At 37.0% G+C, this 24,859-nt stretch overlaps 1 protein-coding gene across 1 annotated transcript in view; it reads left to right on the top strand.

Moving 5' to 3' along the window:
• The window catches only part of lmbrd1 (LMBR1 domain containing 1), a 66,109-nt gene extending 43,672 nt beyond the window's left edge, over nucleotides 1–22,437 (top strand). Inside the window, exons 15-17 of the mRNA XM_007546172.2 lie at nucleotides 8,683–8,758; nucleotides 20,983–21,074; nucleotides 21,336–22,437. Coding sequence (XP_007546234.1) covers nucleotides 8,683–8,758; nucleotides 20,983–21,074; nucleotides 21,336–21,446 — 279 coding nt within the window. The 3' untranslated portion in view covers nucleotides 21,447–22,437. The remainder of the gene's footprint in view (nucleotides 1–8,682; nucleotides 8,759–20,982; nucleotides 21,075–21,335) is intronic.
• The last annotated feature ends 2,422 nt before the right edge of the window (nucleotides 22,438–24,859 follow it).

Raw genomic sequence — 24,859 nt, 5'->3', positions numbered from 1 at the left:
GAAATAATGGCTGAATGTTTGACAGGTAAATAGCTAGATGCATGCAGTGTTCAGGTGTTAAGGGAACACTTTGCATATGTTTTTATTAAGAGCACATTTTTTGACATAAATCAGGGTTTTTATTCTTACTACAAAGCCTTTTTTTATCTGTAGTAGAATACTTTGCTCCATTTCATGTGTAACAATGACAGAGTGAAGACAGAAGTATAAAACACTCCCAGTAAAATGGAAAAAATGGAGAAGACGACAATTTAGAGTTAATGCAGACAAGAGGGTAATGGTTCCTCTGGCTTCAGGAAGTTGGAACGCCGTGTCAGGAAGAAGTCACTCTCAGTTGCTCAGCTCTCACTCTGTAATTGATGCAGACTTGTTCAAAAAAGAACTGTGCCTTCTTTGTAAAGCTGACGAGAGCAGGAAGGTGGCAACAGGGGCGAGGATTAAAAGCTACCGTCAAGACAGTTTCCAACAGATTTAAGAATCTGCACAGAAAAGTCGCAGAGAACTTCACATTTTCACAGTTGTTATCTGGGTTGAATAAATTAGGGCATATTTTGTTCCACTGGTATTTCATCTACTGACATGGTATAGAGATTTTTGTAATGTATATGTTTTTTATATATATATTTCCTCTTCTTGCATGTATGGCTTTTCTCTTCCATGCAGATAGGTTGAAACTCTGCCTTTAGTTATAACTTCAGTACTTTGGTTTCTCACTGAATTAATAGTATAATCTTAAACCCAGATAATCATTCTCAGACATCATACAATCCATCCCTTTTGAAGCAAAATACCTCAATCAACGTGTCTGCTTGTTTTGTATTTTGTTGTAAATTGGTATTTTACAATTTACAACAAACCAACTTTGCTAAAGCAAAAGTTTGAGAGAATACTGTGTAGGTTGTGCGAATAATCAATTTTGACTTAAAGCAGCGTAATTGTAACCATTCATATGATGGATGATAACTTGGATACAGGGACTGATGATAATTCAGTCAAACCTAAGCTGAGGATTGATCCTCTCACAGCTGAAGCACTCCATCTGCCTGATTGTCTCCTGCAATTAAATTGTAAAAGTATGTCAGATTAGATTTAAATTATTAGAAATCTACATCTTAATCTGTTTAAAGTTGCTTTTTGACATTGATCCAAGATGTTTACTACTATTCGTGTCTTCTTTTATGTGTTCTCATAACCTCCCTAGACATAAAGTGGTTAATATGTCGAACAGTTTTTTTTTATGGTGCTTGTTTGTAAAACACTGCATTGGAAATTCAGGGTTTTTTTTATACTGTTTTTATTATTATTATTTTATAATAGAGCAGCTGTTAAAATAGGAATGCACCTCTTGCCATTTACTTTAATTGAAGACAAGCTTTTGTCTGGTCACTTGCTGAGTGAAATGATATTCACAGAAACACTTGTCTGTTATACTTTGGGACCAAACGTGTGTTAGTTTATTAGGCAATTTGTATTTTAGAGGATAAATTTAATTATTGAACAATTACTGTGCTGGCAAAACTATTAAACTTCAGACATGAATATTTCAGAAAGTAAAAGTGGGTTTTTAGCTTTCCACGGAGAATATTTGTGTACAACTATTACTGTGCACAGTTATTTTGTAGCTTAATTATAAATGAAGATTTTCCCATTCCATGTCTTTATTCTTGTGTACTAAAGATAGAATAGCAAAAAAATATTTAAAAGTTTGCAAAACACACTTATGACATTAAAAAGAAAAAAAACCCTGACCAGTTTAGCCACTCCTTTTCTTTTTAATTATCATCATGACCCTTCCATTCTTGAAGCTTGACATCTTCTTGATCTTTTGACAATCAACTGTTTGGGCGGCAGCAGATGCTGTTCACAGAGCTGGACTCTTCTCTTTTTCTGTCAAACTCCTGTTTAAGAATCCTCCACAGGTTCTCAGTAGATTTTAGATCAGCTGAAGAAGGGAGCCATGTCATTATTATTTAACATTTTACTTTTTACTTTACTGCAAGCCTCAAAGTGCAGTGCTTCAATGCAAGTGATGAAGCATTGCACTGCATAAAAACCATGGTCATCTTGACCTTTTTCTGAAGCATCCTTCCGCTAGAAGGTTACTTCTAAAAACAGATGACAAGCTCGGGAGTTGATTTTGCGTCCTTCTTTAAAATGAAAATGTCCAACTAGCTCATGTTTTAGTAAAATGCCAGCCTATACAAGTACCTTTCTTTCACCTCACTATCATCTGAGTCAAGTGGAGCTTTATGGCTGGTACTGATCGAACCACAGCCTCGTCTGGTTCATAAAGAGTTCCTCGTATTTCATCACTCCGTAAAACCTTTGAAAAACCTGCTTTCAGATCATTTTTGCCCTCCAGTCATGACTTCTCAACTCATGTGCCATGTTCTTTGGTCTTGGTCTGGTTTCAGCCTGCCTGTCTCTGGTCAATCTATATGAGAACTGAACACTTTTTACTTCTCGTAAGTCTATCTCAGATGAGGTGGGAGAATAAAAAAATGAAGGGCATTTTTTGGTTAAAAAAAAAAAAGTTCCCTCAGTTCACACATATGCACTCGAGGGGCATTCTTTTGTAATAATTGCTGGTTTTACACTGAGGCAAAGGAGGGTAGAAGTCAAGCTTGTGACTGAGTGGCCAGCTGGACACAATGCGTTAATGACACAAACATCTTGGCAAGCAGGTGCTCTGTGCAAAAATATCCATTATCTCCTCTAAGGTCACAGCCATATCATTACTCATTTACTCAGCATAGTGGAAATAAATGGTCAGAAATTACAGGTTCTCCGCAGCAGTGATGGCACATTTATTTTAATATTTTTATTCTATTAACCCCGGTATTGATCAGGCAACTTGTACAAACTTAAATTCTTGCAGTACGAAAATCTCCAAGTGGTTTTACTTCATTGCAACGACCTGAATGAAACTCACAGAAGGCTATGCATCCAGGCTGTTTTCTCGAATTATTGCTCTGCAGAATAGCTTTTTGCAGGAGATGAGTCTATTTCACACTTTATTTCTACCAGTCTAGCCACAAGTTTTGCTTTTGACCCCGCAGATCAATTTTCCAATCAAAATCTCATGGACTTTGGCCCATTTTCCCTCTAATCATTGTCTTTTTGTCAGTTAGTTTCACAGTATGTGAGATTCTTTGGTTGTCAATTTAAGTTGTATTATAGCCGCAATCATATGGGCTCTTTTCACCCAACAAGACATATTGACTCAGCGAGGAAAATTTTTAATACACAGAAATGTTTTTTTTTTGTTGTTGTTGCTGTTTTTTACACTAGACTTCTGTCTGTTTCCTAGCAACTTGCCAGTTTCCATAGCATTGTTTTTAAAGAGCTTCAGGAAAACGATGGTCACAATTTATGTTGCCTCTGAGATCTCAGGTGCCCGAGCAATTTTCAACAGCAGCCTTTCACAACACCAACACAAATTAATAGTAATTTTCTTTGCTGCAGGGGGATTATTATCAATTTGCATTACAATGGAATGTGTCACTCTCAAACTATCTTCCTGAAAGAAAAACCTCCATCTTGTTGCAAACAGACCGCCATTACCTTTTGCAGAAATATTCAGAGGCCCTTTTTAGCTGGTATTAACATGTTTTAATGGTTAGAATTCAAACTCATCAATATTAAACCTAAGATAATGAATGTTTCCTTAATATTTTCAGCACTTTAAACTGCCCTGTTTCATAATTGATCATGCATTGAGGTTTATCTTTTGTGCCTGAGATACAGAGTATTGAAGTATTGAAGAATTCTTATCGATGTGATTGCAATTTCCAGTAGTGGCATCACAATCAAATATTGTTATCACGTGTCCTTAAACAGGACAAACATTTTTGATATGTCTATTTTTTAATTTTATTTTCCTGTTTATCTGAAAGCTACTTTCTGTTTAAATAATTTCTTTTTATGAAACCATAAAAAATGGGTATGTGTGTCTTTTTGCTGTTTTGCGGTGCGAAGCCATGACCCAAAAACCGAGAAATGTACCAAAGCATGATTTTACTGCTTCCCGCTGACTCTAAACCTATACATAAGACATCAGATTCCGAAAAGCCTGCACCATGACAACGCGTTAGCTGATGTTGTGTAACCCACAGGAATGGAAAAACAGAACCTACATTTTAGATACCTGTGTTTTTCATCTCCTTCTTCGACTCGTGTTATGCCCAGATTACTTGATGAGGTCAAGTAATGACGGATCGCTTTAGTCTCAGACATTTTGTGTGTCTGCGTCGAGAGTTCTTGTGGACGCCGCAAATAATTTTTCTACCGTGAAAGAGGCTTTCTGCGAATTGTCATGCCCTGTGTTTCTTTGAGAAAAGCGTCGTGTCTTAAAAATTATTTTACTGAAGGAACATCAGCATCCTCAGAGGACACTTGAACAAAAATGCTCCATTGCATTTCAGATTGAGAGGGAGAGAAAGGAAAAAAAAAAAAAAAAGCATAAGTGCACAGTGATGCTTCCAGAGCACTTGCTTATAAGAGAACATACAAAAGAACTCCGAGTGCTTGCATGTGTGCACTGGGCTTTCTGCATGCGTTTTGACTGTGGACATGAAAGACATTTTTCATCATCATGGTACACAGGGCAGCACTCACCTGAGGATCACAAGTCAAGGTGAAATTACCTGCACCCACACGCCGGCCCCATGCTCTTATGAAACACCAGCAATGATTACAAGGTGAAGCCAGTCGGTGTTGTACATGATAATATATTTAGGCAGACCACTGTAGTGAACCATCTGTAGGTCCCACTCAGAACTCAGTGGTTCAGTGAAGCAGCTGNTGAATCTGTGGTTGGTTAGGGTGGCTCTCATTATAAAACCAGCGGTCACACTCTGCATAATCTAGATAATGTCCTTACATAACTTGAGAAGCTTCCAAATGCCTTTCAGCATTTTCTAATCCATCATCTTTCATCCCATTTTTAAAAGCAAAAACAAAGTACATTTGCTGCGCAGAGTCTTGCTTTGTCTTTCTCTCTTTCAGTATGAAAGTATGGCAGACACGTCCCAGCGTGTCCTAGACCTAGACACTAGTTTCTTGTTAAGTAGCTTCTTACATGTCCTCCATAATATTGAAAACAAGTATCATCATCCCTCAGTAGCTATAGCTTTGGAGACTTATGGTCTGTTCATTAATATGAAAAGAAAAAAAAAAAAGGATTTTGGAGATTCAAATCAGGCAGTTATTGATCTTGTCCAGCCAAGCTAAATCATCACCTGATTTTGTTTTTTTGTTGTTTTGTGTGCATGCATGTGTTTGTGTGTGAAGGTCAAAAGTCTTGCGTAGTAAATAATACTTGGTTGAAGTGTTAGATTGATAGAAAATCAAATCGCTGTCTTCTGCTCTTTCTACTCGGTTTTAGCCAGTGGACATAAGCATGCAATAGAAAACGCTCTGCTGTAATTAGTATTCTACTGCAGGTTTTGCAGAAAAAAAAAAAAAAAAATGACAGACAGCTCAGGCCAATAAAGAATCGCTTCACAGATAGCGGCATTGATTAAATGTCTAAGACGAGTGCTTAGTATGACTATGGTGTTTAAGATATTAAGTGCTCCACAACAAGAGTGGGTTGTTAAATATGTAGCGGTCAGGTTGTAGGTTAAGTCTGAACATTTACAGTTTCCCAACTTTGTAATTGCTATTCAGCGGTTTTAATGAAGCGCAATATTTAGCATTAATGTGTGTTTTTTTTTTTATTATTATTAGAGTTAGATGAGCATTATTGATGGTAGAATTCTGTTAATATTGTTAGTTTTTTATTTATTTATTTATTTTTTGTACATGTAGCTGATCTCTGTTCCTGGTACTACAGGTTTTTCCATTGGATTACATCCTAATTACAGTCATTACGGTGTACTTTGTGCTGACATCCATGGCTGGCATTCGTAACATGGGCATCTGGTTCTTCTGGATAAGGGTAAGCTAAAGATACTTTTCTGTGTTACCTTAACAGGTATAGTAGTGTTGTTTTAAAGATCTCTGATAAATATTAAACCCATCTCAAAAGAGATTTCTCCACAAATACCCTCTTGTGACAGCACTGCCATGTCATCACTTCTGCATAGCTTCGTTAAGAATGCCACACCAGATTTTCCTGTCCTCACTCACAGCTGAACTGCAATGGATGTTATCATCAGCCTCCAACTACCCCCAGAGAGAACTTTGGCTTTTTGCGTCACTTTTTGGAGGCTACATTTCCCAACTATGTGTACTAAGACACAAGGAGTTCATGTGTCTTGTGTGAGACTGAATAAAATAAGCGTTAGGAGCCTCCTCTGACACTCACAATCTTGCTTCACATTGTCTAATTAGATGTTGATGCATGTTTTAACACAACTTTTAACATGTATTCCTTATTTCATATTTGAGGAGCAGAGGCGATGCAAGGCTTTGTGAGCAGATCAAGTAAAAAGGGTTTTGCTACTAGTGTGAAAAATAATAAATAAATAAATAAATACACATAGATGAATATCTGAAAGTCTTTATTTCTGTTAATTATGATGATTTTTCACTTGCAGTTAATGAGAACATGCTATTTAAAATTAGGATGACATCTCAATGAGAAGTATGCTTAATACATGTTCAAAGGTTTATTCTGACAAATGATACTCACTGGGACATACTTTGTAAATATCGGGTTTCAGCTGTATTTAATATTAGGTTGCTGACTTTGCAAGTATTGGAGTTCAAGGACAGTGGGAGACGAACTGTCCCAGCACAGTCATACCGCTGGGGCTGCAGCTCCTCTGCCTTTGGCATTTTAATAGCAGAAATCAATTAATTGGGCTTTATAGAATACATTAATATTAAAAGGATCCTGTTTTGAGTTCTTTAATTTGTTTAGCTTTTCCTTTTTTAATAATAGTGACTCAACTGATGTTTTTCCCTCTAATGTACGTGTCCATGTAAATTTAAAAAATATCTGTTTTACAAAAATAATAAATGTATTACTGTTCCAGACTAGTTTTTTTTGTTTTTTTTAAGTTTTAGTGAAGCTGATGCTTCTTTTAATCAGTACTCAATTTTCAGTTTTCAACATTAATAATAGCGTAAAACATTTGTTAAATAAAAGCAATGTTGATACTTATAAATTATAATTTTCTCCATCCTATTTCTACAGAGTATAGAGTGTTTTTTTTTTGTTTGTTTTTTTTTTGTTTTTTCCAAGGCATCAGTCCTAAGTTAGAAATTCTGGTATAGCTGCTTCCGCCAGAATAAACGGTGAACATCACATTCCTGTGTTTTTCTTCGTAGCTGTACAAAATAAGACCAAAGAGAACACGTCCCCAGGCTCTCCTCTTCCTCTGCATGATTCTGCTGTTGATTGTTCTCCACACCAGCTACATGATCTACAGTCTGGCCCCACAGTATGTCATGTATGGGAGCCAGAAATATCTTGCGCAGGTGAGGAAAAACAACTCATGTGATTTCCCCATGTCTTACTATGTTTTTTGGTCTCCCTGATGAGATCTAGCTCCTAGTGTGGGTTTCTAACAGTGTCAGTACCAGTGGGTTTAAACCACTATGGTCCAGCTCTGTGTAGGCAGCAATTTGGTCTCTATAGGCCAACAGCCAGCCTTTTATACTCTTGTTCTTTTTAAATTCTTTCTATCTGTCTGACAATGTAGCTTTTTGCTGTGTGGATTTGTTGTTTGACAGTATACCCTTTGTGAGTTGTAGCTCTGCGCTTTTTGTGTGGGTGTCTACATTTGGATTTAATGCAGAGCTATGTGTGTGTTCTTTCTAAAAACATCCTTTAAGCAGCGTAATTTAAATAAACCATGGCATTGTTTTGCTAAGGCATTATCTCCCCTACTGAAAGACGAGAATGAATTTAAAACTAGCTTCACAGGTCGAACACATTTTATTCCTACCTGTTCATTTGTTTTTACCGCTGGACTTCTAATTAATTTCTTTCTTTGCTGTGCCAGGACTCTGAGTGTAAGCAACAATTCCCAAGGCTAAGTTGTATTTATACTACCCTGAGTTACCACGACTTTATTTGGACGTAGTAAAAGTAAAGTAGCCTCAGCAAGCAGATTTAAAACCGGAATATGACTTTTGTGTCAAAAAGAAAAAAAAGCAGAAATAAAATATATATTGGCACTGCATGACTATTTAAAGGCCACTCAGACCACTCAAAAGTTTAAATTTTTAGGTTTTCAACTGAAAAAATTGTATGTGTTAAGAGTGACAATTTACAATCTAGAAATTCAAAATGGTGACACAGTAGAGCTTGTTGGTAGCTGCAGTAAATGTTATTTGCTATCCATGCTCCTTTTGCAAACTCTGCAAAAGCACAACATAATAAAGATGAAGTCATTATTAGCGTTTAATCCAATTCATAGTTTGTCTGATCATTTAGTATATAACTAAGTAAATCCCTCTGTTTTTTGGAAGCAAGCTGGTTAGTATTAAGTTGCATTTACTCTGCAAATAAGATCTAAACTTCTTCTTAACACCCAAAAAGCAGCATAATCAGTATTCCTCTGTTTAGGTAAGAGTGATCCGGATATTTCTATTTCACCATTATAAGACTTGTCGAATTGTCTGGACAAAAGTACTTGAAAAGATTTTTGTTATTCTGCATGAAGTAGTTGCTATGTTTTTCAAATCACCAACACATTTTTTTTTTTTTTTTTTTTCTGTTCGAATCAGGCACCCTCAACTGATCCAGTGCTTGGAAATACTACTGTTAGCACTACAAAGATATGTGATGCAGACGCACCTGAGGGTAAGTTTCTCACCGCTTCTTTTCACAGTCCAGGGTCACTACACTCACACCATCAAAGACGTCCTCACAGGTTTATTCTGGCATCGCAAACATGAAGGACTGGTACAAACTGGGCTTCTTAATGCGGGACATTGTTTTCTAGTTTTGATCATCATTTATTATCAATAAGAGCAAATTATACAAAGAACAAACATTAACTCATGCAAGACATAGCATGTACTTGTGCCCATGCCAAACTCTAATTACAGTACATCAGCCATGATAACATAAATGTGTAAATTTACATCACACCAGTGAGCTTTGTTATGGTAATTTATACATCTGACTAATGGCCAAGTTGTGATAGGTAGTGAAGGGGACGCTGCAGTACAAAGATGGGTTTAAAATGCACTTTTTTTTCTTCTTTTTTTTTACCAAGTTCTTTGTGCTAAATTACTGAATTATCTGTACGAGTGTCTCGTTCAGCGATTATAAGAAACTTTGTTAAATACAAGAAGATTATCACTCTGGGCATGTCCTTTGACTATTTCATCATGAAATCGGCTTTACAACTTTCATATATTTATCTTAACAAGCCAAACATGGGCTATTCAAGCCATCACTTTCTGCGTTTGCTTTGCACAGAGTGAAATTTGTGCATTCTGAAACGAGTCTGCGTGAGTGAGTGCTCTGTCGTAACAGTGGGCACTAACTCATGCAGGTAATTTGGTAGCACCTTGTGGGCATAAATGACCAGTGACCAGTCGTGCATGGTTCTAAATTTCCCAGAGCCTGAACCAGTGCCAAAAGGAGGCGCCAAAGCCGGGTTTCCTCTCAGACCACTTAAATTACAGCACGCTGAAAGGTTATTATGGATTTGTTGCCCATCCAGGCCGAGGCATTACTGCCTGCTCTAGATTTAGAGCCACCAGGCTAACATTGTATATCTTCCACTAATGCTGACGCAACTGCTGAGACTTGTTGGGGAATTGACAAGGAATCTCTGTGGGGTCTAGTAGAATCTGCCAAAGAATGTTAGCAGGAGATTCTTTGGGCCCTAGTGTTATGTGTGCTGGAGAGGTCAATTTTTGGATTTTAATACTGGAAATTTGTAGGATGGATTGGTGTTGGGGGGCGGAGGGGTTTCTACCTCAAGGAAAACCTTCCACACTGGCCGAGTGATGTTCAATAATATAAAATGACTTATAAGGTCTAATCTTACCAAAGTGTCAGATCCCAAACATTCCTCGCCTGGCATTTCATATTACTAATATAATCAGTAATGCACTTCACTCGTCAGCGGCGACATTGTTGTCACTGATTGGTGTTCCTTTCCATTTGAAACACTCAGACCTCTGACAAGAGGAAGTCACCTGTGCAAAATAGTCTGTCACCTGTTTAAAGAATTGGCTTTCTGTACATGTTATTGCTTTTTGTTGTTGCCAGAAGATTATTAGCGCAGTGAAAAGTTAATGACTCAAATAGTGCCTCAATGCTTTCCCAAATGATAATTCACAGAGCTGGAAGGCAATCAGAGTTGCTAATGAGATATGATGAGTTAAAACGACAAGTGTATAATAAAACTCGATTGGAGGTTCAGATCTTAAAAGTGGAGTAGGAGTTGGTTGTTATCACAAACAAACATATACACTGTTCACTGCTGTTCTAAGGAAGTATGTGATGTATATTGATAGAACATGTCTTGGATGAAAAAACTGAGATAAAGTAAATACAAAAAAAAAATCCTGTTTTTGAATAAATTAAAATTAAAAAACAAATTGTTTTAAATAACTTGGATTTGTTTATAAAGCTTTAATGTCATTACATACTGTGCATAGGATTTTGTTTTGAATTATTTTCAAAGATATTCTTAGGAGAATCATTAAAATCTGAATCCAAGCCAGAAAAAATAATTGGTATGGCTACATATAGCAGGGATGTTAAAGCAAATTTATTGATGTCTTGATTTTATTTCAACCATACTAAAATGCAGCAGGCAAGTCTGCAGAGATTAATGACAAGTTATTGACTGAAAGAGTTTGAGATACGACTAATGGACAGATAGCGGCCAACTTTGATTGTATAACATTATCTTATCTTTTACTAATTATTCTGCTTCTCAGTACATAAACAAAACAAGAACACTTGGTGTAACTTCCATTTAGACAAGGGCTCTGTTTTGCAGTTTTAATGAAAGAGGTCCTGATCCGCTCCAAAAGTTAATGGGTTTCTTCCTTTACTCATTACCTTGTTGGAAGCATTACCCTTTATTTAGCTTCTGCTAAACCCTAATTAAACACAGTATAGTTTATGTGCTGGCTATCTGTGTATTAAGTACAACGTGGGTGTAACATAAGAGGCAGGAGTCAAAACTAATTAAATTAAGTAAAAAAAAAAAAAAACATGCAATTAATAGGATGCTGCATAACAGAAATTGTTTCACAGAGTGTGAAATTAATATTTATTTTGTAAGAGTCCGTAGTATTGTCACATAAGGTGACTGAATGAGTCAAAAGGAAAGGTGTGATTGGTGCAACCAGTTGTCTTGCACAAGTATTGTTTCCCTTGAACCTCTTCACATTTTGTCATGTGGTATATAAATAAGTATTTCATTGGGTTATTTAATTATATTAAGCATATTGATTAAATAACTCTAACCCCTTTGTGTCCCTACACTCAAGAAAAACCACGACATGTCTCTGTCTGTATGACATTCACCAGCAATGTCCAGGGTTCCACCATGCGTAGCATCTGCCTATCCTTCGTCTGTCCGTCTGTCTTCTGCTTATCTGGGATCGGGTCACAGGAGCAACAGGACCAGGAAGGGAACAGTAGACATCTCTGTCTCCAGCAGCATCCTCCAGCTCATTATGGGGGACCCCAATGTCAAAAACGAGTCACTTTAGGCATAAATTTGCATTCCGAGGTCAGGCAGGATACATAAGTCCTCCAGGTAACTGTGGACTTATGTAACCCCAGAGTTTTCTTTTAATGGGATGTTTCTGGAAATCCTCCCGAGGGAGAATTCCTGATCAGATTCCAGAACCACCTCAACTGATTCCTTTCGATATGAAGACTCAGCTCTAAGTCCAAGTCTAGCCACCCTCCGGAGGAAGTTCATCTCAGCCTCTCAGGATCTTATTATTTTGCTTGTGATCCATATCTCATGACTGTGACTATGAGGGTTGGAACATGTGCCCCTTCCTCTGCTTCTCACTCTACTCTACCTGGCCTCGCTCCACTCTGAAGTAATCGTGTTTCCACTGACTTGGCTAGGTCTGTAGCAGGGCAGCACCTCCTGGAGGTAGGTGGTATTGAGCCCCGCCTTCAGGCGTCCTATGCTATGTACCAATCCATCTCTCTGCATCTTCTGCTTCATCCTGCCATCACTCTTGAACAAGACCCCATGATTCTTAACCTTGTCCACTTGAGGCAAAGACAGACTAGGGGACCATTCACCGTTTTCCAGTCCAGAACCATGGGCTCATGCATAAAAAGAATTTACTCTCATTTGGGCCCCCTCATACTAAGCAGAAAACCTATCTAGAGTTGGAGGTCATGGCCTGAAGAAGCCATCAGAGCCACATCATCTGTAATGACTAAAACAAATTTGTTGAAATAACTTGGAATTATTTGCCTTTTTTAAAAATATATATTTTTCTGACCCACTAATCTTACATCTAGCTGTAGAAGATTGAGCTATAGTTCTTCACTGCTTCACTGCTTCATTGTGTTTAAGACTGTAAATATATGCTCACTATATATGAAGAATTATAGAATTATGAAGGTGTTGAGAGTCTGAGAAATCAGTCATTTGACCAAAAAATGTGTAGTTTTTTTTTTTTTTCCGTTGTTTTTTTTGGGCATTCTTTGAAACAGCTTCTGCTTTCAGAACCACGGTACCAGCTTCCATGAGTAGGAGGATGTGTCAAGCTGAAAGATGCATGCGACTGAGAGGGAATACGTTCACTAATCAGCAGATTCTGTGGATATGGTGCAGGCGAAAGTTTTTATAAGATTGGAAAACAAAGAATTAGACCTGAACTTTAAAAAAAATCTTTATCTAACTCCTTTACAGAGGGAAGGAGTGTTTACTCTGACTGAAATATGTTTTTCTTTTGTAACTGAAATGTTTGCCGAGAAGTTTAGGGGAAATAATGGCTGAATGTTTGACAGGTAAATAGCTAGATGCATGCAGTGTTCAGGTGTTAAGGGAACACTTTGCATATGTTTTTATTAAGAGCACATTTTTTGACATAAATCAGGGTTTTTATTCTTACTACAAAGCCTTTTTTTATCTGTAGTAGAATACTTTGCTCCATTTCATGTGTAACAATGACAGAGTGAAGACAGAAGTATAAAACACTCCCAGTAAAATGGAAAAAATGGAGAAGACGACAATTTAGAGTTAATGCAGACAAGAGGGTAATGGTTCCTCTGGCTTCAGGAAGTTGGAACGCCGTGTCAGGAAGAAGTCACTCTCAGTTGCTCAGCTCTCACTCTGTAATTGATGCAGACTTGTTCAAAAAAGAACTGTGCCTTCTTTGTAAAGCTGACGAGAGCAGGAAGGTGGCAACAGGGGCGAGGATTAAAAGCTACCGTCAAGACAGTTTCCAACAGATTTAAGAATCTGCACAGAAAAGTCGCAGAGAACTTCACATTTTCACAGTTGTTATCTGGGTTGAATAAATTAGGGCATATTTTGTTCCACTGGTATTTCATCTACTGACATGGTATAGAGATTTTTGTAATGTATATGTTTTTTATATATATATTTCCTCTTCTTGCATGTATGGCTTTTCTCTTCCATGCAGATAGGTTGAAACTCTGCCTTTAGTTATAACTTCAGTACTTTGGTTTCTCACTGAATTAATAGTATAATCTTAAACCCAGATAATCATTCTCAGACATCATACAATCCATCCCTTTTGAAGCAAAATACCTCAATCAACGTGTCTGCTTGTTTTGTATTTTGTTGTAAATTGGTATTTTACAATTTACAACAAACCAACTTTGCTAAAGCAAAAGTTTGAGAGAATACTGTGTAGGTTGTGCGAATAATCAATTTTGACTTAAAGCAGCGTAATTGTAACCATTCATATGATGGATGATAACTTGGATACAGGGACTGATGATAATTCAGTCAAACCTAAGCTGAGGATTGATCCTCTCACAGCTGAAGCACTCCATCTGCCTGATTGTCTCCTGCAATTAAATTGTAAAAGTATGTCAGATTAGATTTAAATTATTAGAAATCTACATCTTAATCTGTTTAAAGTTGCTTTTTGACATTGATCCAAGATGTTTACTACTATTCGTGTCTTCTTTTATGTGTTCTCATAACCTCCCTAGACATAAAGTGGTTAATATGTCGAACAGTTTTTTTTTATGGTGCTTGTTTGTAAAACACTGCATTGGAAATTCAGGGTTTTTTTTATACTGTTTTTATTATTATTATTTTATAATAGAGCAGCTGTTAAAATAGGAATGCACCTCTTGCCATTTACTTTAATTGAAGACAAGCTTTTGTCTGGTCACTTGCTGAGTGAAATGATATTCACAGAAACACTTGTCTGTTATACTTTGGGACCAAACGTGTGTTAGTTTATTAGGCAATTTGTATTTTAGAGGATAAATTTAATTATTGAACAATTACTGTGCTGGCAAAACTATTAAACTTCAGACATGAATATTTCAGAAAGTAAAAGTGGGTTTTTAGCTTTCCACGGAGAATATTTGTGTACAACTATTACTGTGCACAGTTATTTTGTAGCTTAATTATAAATGAAGATTTTCCCATTCCATGTCTTTATTCTTGTGTACTAAAGATAGAATAGCAAAAAAATATTTAAAAGTTTGCAAAACACACTTATGACATTAAAAAGAAAAAAAACCCTGACCAGTTTAGCCACTCCTTTTCTTTTTAATTATCATCATGACCCTTCCATTCTTGAAGCTTGACATCTTCTTGATCTTTTGACAATCAACTGTTTGGGCGGCAGCAGATGCTGTTCACAGAGCTGGACTCTTCTCTTTTTCTGTCAAACTCCTGTTTAAGAATCCTCCACAGGTTCTCAGTAGATTTTAGATCAGCTGAAGAAGGGAGCCATGTCATTATTATTTAACATTTTACTTTTTACTTTACTGCAAGCCTCAAAGTGCAGTGCTTCAATGCAAGTGATGAAGCATTGCACTGCATAAAAACCATGGTCATCTTGACCTTTTTCTGAAGCATCCTTCCGCTAGAAGGTTACTTCTAAAAACAGATGACAAGCTCGGGAGTTGATTTTGCGTCCTTCTTTAAAATGAAAATGTCCAACTAGCTCATGTTTTAGTAAAATGCCAGCCTATACAAGTACCTTTCTTTCACCTCACTATCATCTGAGTCAAGTGGAGCTTTATGGCTGGTACTGATCGAACCACAGCCTCGTCTGGTTCATAAAGAGTTCCTCGTATTTCATCACTCCGTAAAACCTTTGAAAAACCTGCTTTCAGATCATTTTTGCCCTCCAGTCATGACTTCTCAACTCATGTGCCATGTTCTTTGGTCTTGGTCTGGTTTCAGCCTGCCTGTCTCTGGTCAATCTATATGAGAACTGAACACTTTTTACTTCTCGTAAGTCTATCTCAGATGAGGTGGGAGAATAAAAAAATGAAGGGCATTTTTTGGTTAAAAAAAAAAAAGTTCCCTCAGTTCACACATATGCACTCGAGGGGCATTCTTTTGTAATAATTGCTGGTTTTACACTGAGGCAAAGGAGGGTAGAAGTCAAGCTTGTGACTGAGTGGCCAGCTGGACACAATGCGTTAATGACACAAACATCTTGGCAAGCAGGTGCTCTGTGCAAAAATATCCATTATCTCCTCTAAGGTCACAGCCATATCATTACTCATTTACTCAGCATAGTGGAAATAAATGGTCAGAAATTACAGGTTCTCCGCAGCAGTGATGGCACATTTATTTTAATATTTTTATTCTATTAACCCCGGTATTGATCAGGCAACTTGTACAAACTTAAATTCTTGCAGTACGAAAATCTCCAAGTGGTTTTACTTCATTGCAACGACCTGAATGAAACTCACAGAAGGCTATGCATCCAGGCTGTTTTCTCGAATTATTGCTCTGCAGAATAGCTTTTTGCAGGAGATGAGTCTATTTCACACTTTATTTCTACCAGTCTAGCCACAAGTTTTGCTTTTGACCCCGCAGATCAATTTTCCAATCAAAATCTCATGGACTTTGGCCCATTTTCCCTCTAATCATTGTCTTTTTGTCAGTTAGTTTCACAGTATGTGAGATTCTTTGGTTGTCAATTTAAGTTGTATTATAGCCGCAATCATATGGGCTCTTTTCACCCAACAAGACATATTGACTCAGCGAGGAAAATTTTTAATACACAGAAATGTTTTTTTGTTGTTGTTGTTGTTGTTGTTTTTTACACTAGACTTCTGTCTGTTTCCTAGCAACTTGCCAGTTTCCATAGCATTGTTTTTAAAGAGCTTCAGGAAAACGATGGTCACAATTTATGTTGCCTCTGAGATCTCAGGTGCCCGAGCAATTTTCAACAGCAGCCTTTCACAACACCAACACAAATTAATAGTAATTTTCTTTGCTGCAGGGGGATTATTATCAATTTGCATTACAATGGAATGTGTCACTCTCAAACTATCTTCCTGAAAGAAAAACCTCCATCTTGTTGCCAACAGACCGCCATTACCTTTTGCAGAAATATTCAGAGGCCCTTTTTAGCTGGTATTAACATGTTTTAATGGTTAGAATTCAAATTCATCAATATTAAACCTAAGATAATGAATGTTTCCTTAATATTTTCAGCACTTTAAACTGCCCTGTTTCATAATTGATCATGCATTGAGGTTTATCTTTTGTGCCTGAGATACAGAGTATTGAAGTATTGAAGAATTCTTATCGATGTGATTGCAATTTCCAGTAGTGGCATCACAATCAAATATTGTTATCACGTGTCCTTAAACAGGACAAACAATTTTGATATGTCTATTTTTTAATTTTATTTTCCTGTTTATCTGAAAGCTACTTTCTGTTTAAATAATTTCTTTTTATGAAACCATAAAAAATGGGTATGTGTGTCTTTTTGCTGTTTTGCGGTGCGAAGCCATGACCCAAAAACCGAGAAATGTACCAAAGCATGATTTTACTGCTTCCCGCTGGCTCTAAACCTATACATAAGACATCAGATTCCGAAAAGCCTGCACCATGACAACGCGTTAGCTGATGTTGTGTAACCCACAGGAATGGAAAAACAGAACCTACATTTTAGATACCTGTGTTTTTCATCTCCTTCTTCGACTCGTGTTATGCCCAGATTACTTGATGAGGTCAAGTAATGATGGATCGCTTTAGTCTCAGACATTTTGTGTGTCTGCGTCGAGAGTTCTTGTGGACGCCGCAAATAATTTTTCTACCGTGAAAGAGGCTTTCTGCGAATTGTCATGCCCTGTGTTTCTTTGAGAAAAGCGCCGTGTCTTAAAAATAATTTTACTGAAGGAACATCAGCATCCTCAGAGGACACTTGAACAAAAATGCTCCATTGCATTTCAGATTGAGAGGGAGAGAAAGGAAAAAAAAAAAAAAAAGCATAAGTGCACAGTGATGCTTCCAGAGCACTTGCTTATAAGAGAACATACAAAAGAACTCCGAGTGCTTGCATGTGTGCACTGGGCTTTCTGCATGCGTTTTGACTGTGGACATGAAAGACATTTTTCATCATCATGGTACACAGGGCAGCACTCACCTGAGGATCACAAGTCAAGGTGAAATTACCTGCACCCACACGCCGGCCCCATGCTCTTATGAAACACCAGCAATGATTACAAGGTGAAGCCAGTCGGTGTTGTACATGATAATATATTTAGGCAGACCACTGTAGTGAACCATCTGTAGGTCCCACTCAGAACTCAGTGGTTCAGTGAAGCAGCTGTAGAGCTGCAGATGGCTGTGAGAAGGAGTGGAATCATGGGAATCAGGAAAAGACTCTTCTGCTTCCTCCTCTTCTTCATCATCATCATCTTCTTCTCATCTCTTGGTCCTGGGATTTAAATGCCTTTCTTCCACCTCTGTCATAAGTGGAACAGGGCAGAGGTGGATAAATTTCTTGAATTCCAGCTTTCTGTCTGGATGAACTCTGACTGCATCGGGTTTTAATGCATCGGTTCTGAACCTCGACCATGACCAGTTGTGGCTTTGGATTTTGATGTCCTGTAGCTTCTTATAAGTGTGTCTGCACTGTTTATGGAGTTCAGGTCGGTGTGAAGAGCTCTGTTAGAAACAGCGTGACAGGAGCAGCACAGCAGGGTCAGTGTTAATGCTCCAGATGGCTCTCTAATAAAGCCAGACAGAGCATTTTAGGCAACTCCATCTTTTTTTGGACTTTCTGTTCCGTTATCCTGTTGACATAAGTTTTAATAAGGAATACATTTACATAGCGTTCTTTCTAGTGTCTGTATATGGCAGCTCATTAAGAAATGAGATCTTGGTGGGGATTTTTTTATTTTTTATTTTTCACCATTTGTCTATATTAAGAATCAAACTGCAGCGTATAAACACTGCACCCTTTCAGACGTCACCCCTTCTAATATTCATTCACTTTGTGACTCAGCCTTGGAACGCTGGCTGTCCTTTCTTGTCTGAATCTGTCTGACCAATACATGCATCAGTTTAAGGAGACTCAAAAACTGGCATCATGAGGAAATCCAGGTTTGTTTTAGCAGAATGAGAAATTATTTATAACACAGAACAGGAGCATTACTGTATTTTATTTTTTGTTCGGATTTACTTTTGTTTTCATGATCACTTTTGAGAAATGCTAAAGACATTAGTTTTGCTTTTGTCTGCCAGGGCTCCTAGGGAATTAAAAAGCCTAATACAGAAGAAGTGTTTATTGGTTCAGTAAATGAGCTGCAGCTGAGTAAGAGGTTAATCATTCAGTGCTTCAAGTAGAGGTAGGCTGATTTTATCAGTGGGCTGATAAACCGACTGATACGTAGCGCTTTTTCTGTTTTTTTTTTTGTTTTTTTTGTTTTGTTTTTTTTGTTTTGTTTTATCCACAATCAGCTGTGCACTTCACAGATTTTTAAACAGGCATGTTTCTGAACATCACACTGTTGTTCTGTTGACAGAATGAAAACAAGTGAAACTCATCCTGTCCTTAAATGGATACGGGCAGACAGATTTATGTTTTCGCATCCACCTGAATAATGTGCAGTTGCGCCACTGCGGGCAGACTGTACAGAGCAGTGGCCAGAAGTCCATCTGTGCTAGTTTCTGAATTTAAAAAAAAATAATTACCAGTGAGAAGGGTATGATTTAAATTGTTAATGTTAAAAAAAAAAAAGAGAAACGTTTCACATTGTTAAATATCCCCTGCTATTTTAAGAGGAAATAATTATTCATAACCAACTCTTTGTGGCAGTCTAGTCTAGAGATCTTTTTTTTTTCTTTTTATATCACATAAAAACATTGTTCAAACTCCTACAGTATGTTTGCCTTGTGGGTTTCAACACAACCGTACATATATGATCTCATCATATTTTTCAGAATATAGAACGGAAGGACATGCAGTAAATGTCCTGTAAAGCTACTCATTCACTGCATGTTCTTCACCTTTTTCTCTGCCCATCTTGTAAATCTACTCAGAGATAACGTCCACTTGCACAAATTTAGAAAAAAAAAGGAAAGAAAGAAATGCTCTTTTGATATAATTTTTTTTTTTTTAAATAACTATAAACATACCTGTGGCAAAAGTACAGAGTTTTTAGATAACAGTAGGGATGTAGAAAAGTCGAGAGAGGGTAGGATTTTATGTTTTCTACATTTTCATGGTATTTGGATTGTCAGTGGTTGGTAGTTTTGTACACTTGATGTTAGATTTAAAATTTTCAGGCACTGGTAAAGACTTACAACTGATAGAGTGTATGATTTATTTGATTTATTGGTGTTTATTAATTTTCTGAGCTGCAGGTGTAGTTGTTCATGGGTTAAAACCGAAGCCACAAACGTGCGCATTCAGGAATGTTGGAAGCAGGACTTGACACAGTTTCTCATGTGTGTTTGTGCATTTATTGTAATATTTCCCTCTGATCTTGTGACTGAGGTCATGTGGATGACCCTCTTAGTTCTTTTCATTATTGAGAATGGGTTCACTATCATCCATCGTTTTCACCGTATCACAGAAAGGACCGTGTAAGATTAAAGATATTTTTTTCTGAACCTGCAGCTGTGCGGCTCTTTGGCTGCAAGTATTTGAAACACATTAGAATCTGCGGCTGTCTGCGTGTGTGTGTGTGTGTACACCCTGTAAACACTGGTGCCCAGTCTTTATGATTTGTTGATGTCTGCTTCATGCTTTTTTACCTTTTGGCTTTTCCGCAAGTGAAACTCAATATGTTTGAGGCGAGGCACCATTAAGTGTTACATCATTCTAGTTTTATTCATTGGTTCTGCCAGATTCACATCGACAGTGACACAACTATCCTCTCCTCCAACTGCTGGTTGTCTTTTATGGTTAGAATAACAAAATTGCCTGAGGCACTGCTCCATTTTATAATGGCTGCCTGTTTTTAGCTCTTAAGTGAGTTCAGACACCTTTATAACTCAGACATATCATACACCATGTAGCAATGGATGTGTCACAGTTTATTTGATTCCTGATGTGTGTTTTTTTTTTCCCCCCCTCGGTAACAGTACATAGAAGCTATCTGCGTCAGCAGACAGGAAAAATGTAGGGGGCGGGGCTGTGTCTAAGAACCAGTAATATACCAATCATACTTGTTTTCACCTTTTTTCATAAGGACTATCAGAAATCGGCAGAAAGATACAGGTTCTCTTCTAGTGGCAGGTTTAATCAAGCAAAAAGTGATTAAATTGTAGTATTATCTTGATTTGTGCATTGGAGTACATGTCTAACTTTTATCTCAAAACAAAGTACATTTCAGGACACGTTGTCTTTGACGTCTTTATAGACCGAAAGTAGATTTTGTACTTTTTTTTATATTTAATATATACTAACCTCAAATTCTTCAGTATTTGACCTGCAGATCATTAATCAGAACTGGGCTATAAAAACTTGCTTAATTTACATCAAATTAGCTCAAGAATTAGGAGAAAGAAGCATTTTAAAATTAAAACTGTAAAATGTTCCGTCCATGTTGTCTTTTTCTTCTGCTGCTAACAAAAATTGTAAAAAAACGTTCTTACCTCTCTTTTTCAGATGAGTGCACTGTGACGAGAACCTATCTCTTCCTACACAAGTTCTGGTTCTTTAGCACCATCTACTACTTTGGGAACTGGGCTTTTATTGGGGTAAGTTACAAAACGTTGACAAATCTCTTCATCCTTAGATGAAGGAGGAGGGAGTTGGAATGAGGCGCCTGGAGTCATAATGTTGTGAGAGAGGATTCAGAAATGCTGCTTAGTTACCGCAACAGATCAGAAGGATTGAACATGCGTTTCAAAAGCATTCCTGGAAAAAAAAAATAAAAACAAATTCAGGGAAGAGTGGCAGAATTGTGCATGATTCAACTTCTGGAAGTAAAATAATGTTTGTTTCTCTCATTATTTCAGGCTTTCCTTATTGGCCTGGTGGTGTCATGCTGCAGAGGAAAGAAATCTGTGATCGAAGGAGAGGTGGAGGCCGATGACTCAGACTTGAGCGATGATGAATATGTGCACTGAAAAAAAAAAAAAAAAAAAAAAAACTTTTCACTTACAGTCATAATTTAAAGGGACTAAAAAGCATGTTTTCTTTAACAAATAAATCAGTGAACTAATTAAATGTACTATTCTGGATTTCTTTTTTTGGATCCCAGGCTTGATTGAGTTGACCAGCTCTTCCCCTTTTAATGAGACAGTTCAGACTGATTGTAGTGTCCTCCTCACTCAGTTTTATTGATGGCTCTGGGATTCTGAGAGTGTCCTCCAACTCAATCATACTCACAAGATTCACATTTCGACAGTCTGACTCAAATTGGTAATTTAGAAGAAACACTGACATGAAACATTTACTGTTCCAAAACTTAATGTTTAGGCTTCTTCTGTCGCACAGTAGATTTCTCTTTTTTATTTTTACATCCTTAAGGTACTCCTTCTAGTCCGCTCAAATTATTTATTTATAACTACATCTACATCTTCTTTGGTACATATTTGAAACCTATCAGTAGTTATACTTAATAGCTGGTTGTTATAAAACGGTGATTTCTAAGAGGTAACATTTGTGACACTGTAAAAGGCTTGCTTTAAGTTGCATAAAGTTCAAGTGGATATACTGTATTTTCTTCCATCTGCTGTTATATAATGAAGCGTACCTGCGCCTGCGGACCCGCTCGATGTGTGAAATGTAAAGAACCAGTTGCATCTGTTGTTTTCAGTTTTTTTTTTTTTTTGCAGCTTCAACATGGATTTTTCGGTGGAATTGGGGAAAAAGAGAAACTGAGAGGTGAAAGTAACCGGTTACGGATGATGTGTTTTTCTTTTAATAAAGGCTTTGTATCATTTAAGGTTTTACTTTGAAGTTAATCAGCTGCAGCCTTGTGAAATAGCTTTTAATGGCACCTTTCAGCCATACACAAATTTATTTCTCTATGTACATATCTCAAATTATGACCAAATCATAATGTCTTCTCTTTTTTTTTTTTTTTTTTAATGTTTGTGCCTCATGAATGCAAACTACTATGATGGGCACATGCACCTTTATTTGTCCAAGCTTTCATAACTCATCTTAGAAGAGTTTCCAGTTTTGAAATTACCTGGTCATCTTTAGAGATGGTTACATAATGATTTTGGGGAAAGATATGCTATTATTCAATGGTACCTGTATTTGAAATAAATAAATAAATAAAATAAAACAATTTAAAACATTCTTTGTCTATTAAGGTTATTTTAATCAGTTTTCAGTTAAGTGTTTTTATTTGAACAGAGCAACCTAGATTTTTTTTATTTTTTTTTTTAGGGAATCCAGGGGGTATTTTAGCGTTTCTTGATCAAAATCTAATATTCAGTCTACATTATTTTACATTGAAGATTTTTTAAAGCACTTAGTCTTACTCAAAGTATTGCTAAAATATGTTTTTCCTAATAACCTGTTGTGTTTTGTGTGTTGGTTCAGCTATTATCTTGCAATCTAAAAGTTGTAGGTTCAACAGTCAAAGCTAAAGAGCACAATGGTACAGCTCCATAAAGTAGTCTCTAAAGTAGTGACAAAAATATTGAACTCCCACATAATGTTTTAATTTCTCTGAGCTCTACTTGTGAATGTTCAAAAAGTTGCATGCTAATTATCAGTATTTTGAGCATAGAAAAATATTATCGGTATGACTTTGAGCGGGACCCAAAGTCACAGTCTTTGGGTCGTAATGTTTTAAAGATAAACGAAAAATGAAGAACTCCATAAATATGTTTAATTCCACATCATGAAGAAAACGTGAGGCTGAAGTTGCGGTGCTGCTTTGCGTTCCTGGTAGGCACTGAATATACACAGACAGAATATGAGTGAGATTAGCCGCATATATTAAAGTGCAATGCATAAATTTCAATCTGCTTTGAAAAGATGAGCAGATGAAACATGAGCAAAAATGCCTGACCTATAGTCCTGCTCTGTAGTATATACATTTTTATTACAGAGGAACATAAAGGAAATGGTTCCTTTATTATGTACTGTATGCATCAAGTATTAGAGAGGGCATCAGTGTAGTATCATTTGGTTCAAAAGCTTTTAGAGTAAACAGGTCTGTAGTTTGAATGTTATTTTAAAACCTCCTATTTGACTCATATTTGAAGAAGAAGAAGAAGAAGAAGAAGAAGAAAAAAAAACCTGGAAGTTGCTGCAGGTTGAGTGAAAATTGCCCACTTTCCCAATCATCCATCATTACATGTCTGACCCTGTTATCAAAGCCCCTCCTAGATTCCTTTTCAATTTTTTTGTCCATCATACTCTGTATGGGATTTCTTTTTAATATCTGTCCCGGTCAAATTGGTGATGGAGCTACAATTTAAAATCCCACTTTTACACTATTCAGATGCTAAATACAAAATTGCCATCAGCCCAAAGCTTGGGCTTTGACACACACACACACACACAAAAAAGTGTAAAAACATGAAACCTTTTTGAGTCATTAATGCTTGTGGGCTGACAGTTAAATACACCCATCCCTGGATTAGCTTACACACATACTTCTCACTGCCTGCTTTAAATGGATTTGCATATCATTTTTATGTCCAATTAGGGTTTGAAGTATGCCTACCTTGTAATGTGAGTTAAGCTGCGATGTTAAGTTCCACCCGTGCATTTACCAGTAAAGTAAAGAAGACTTGTGCCGAAAACATGAGTTTCATACGTTTAACATGGAGGATTTTAGGATCACAACAGAGGATTCCGGCTGTTCAGAGAGCTACTTCACTTGTCATACCTTATATTTAAAAGCCTTCTGTCTAAATGTCTTCTTTTACTCCTTCAAGAAGTGTTGCAACTCTTGCAAGGAGAAATGTGAATATAATTTAGTAAAATAATGTCTGAATAAATGAAATAACCCTGCTTTACCAGGGATTATTGGTACGATGTGTCTATTGGCCATCCATAACAGATGTGGAGACTTCTGTTTCCCTGATTTTAAATCAATTTGTACCTGTATATATATATAAATAAACATTAATTATTGTAGATTAGATTCAAATAAACTTGAAGTATATTGACAAGTATCCAAACTCTGCTTTTTCACCCATGGAACTGTTAAAACACACTTATTTGTGTTTAGTTCACAATCGGAACATGTCACTAACCAGGGACACCTTGACACAGACTCTCTCTGTTTTCCCAACTCTGCGGTTGCTTTTCTATATAACATATTCACTCTGGTTGGAGACTCCAAGTGACTCCCTTGGCGGAGATTGCAGTGGTTTTGATTTTCCTGGAGCAGTACCAAGGCTGCACTCTGCTCCCTGATTGTGTTATCTAGTGCTGATCAAGAGACACAAATTGATTGCATTTTGAGCAGATGTTTGTGTTTGCTGATGTCGGTGGTTGTGCATATTTATGTTTTGAAGGAATGCCTTTCATAGGGAGCCTTGAGCGTTTCAGTCTGACTCTGAATTAT

The sequence above is a fragment of the Poecilia formosa genome, unplaced genomic scaffold, assembly GCF_000485575.1.
Source record: "Poecilia formosa unplaced genomic scaffold, Poecilia_formosa-5.1.2 Scaffold15, whole genome shotgun sequence".
Lineage (NCBI taxonomy): Eukaryota > Metazoa > Chordata > Actinopteri > Cyprinodontiformes > Poeciliidae > Poecilia > Poecilia formosa.
Note: the sequence above shows the minus strand (reverse complement) of the source record. Positions and strands in the feature narration are given on the sequence as shown.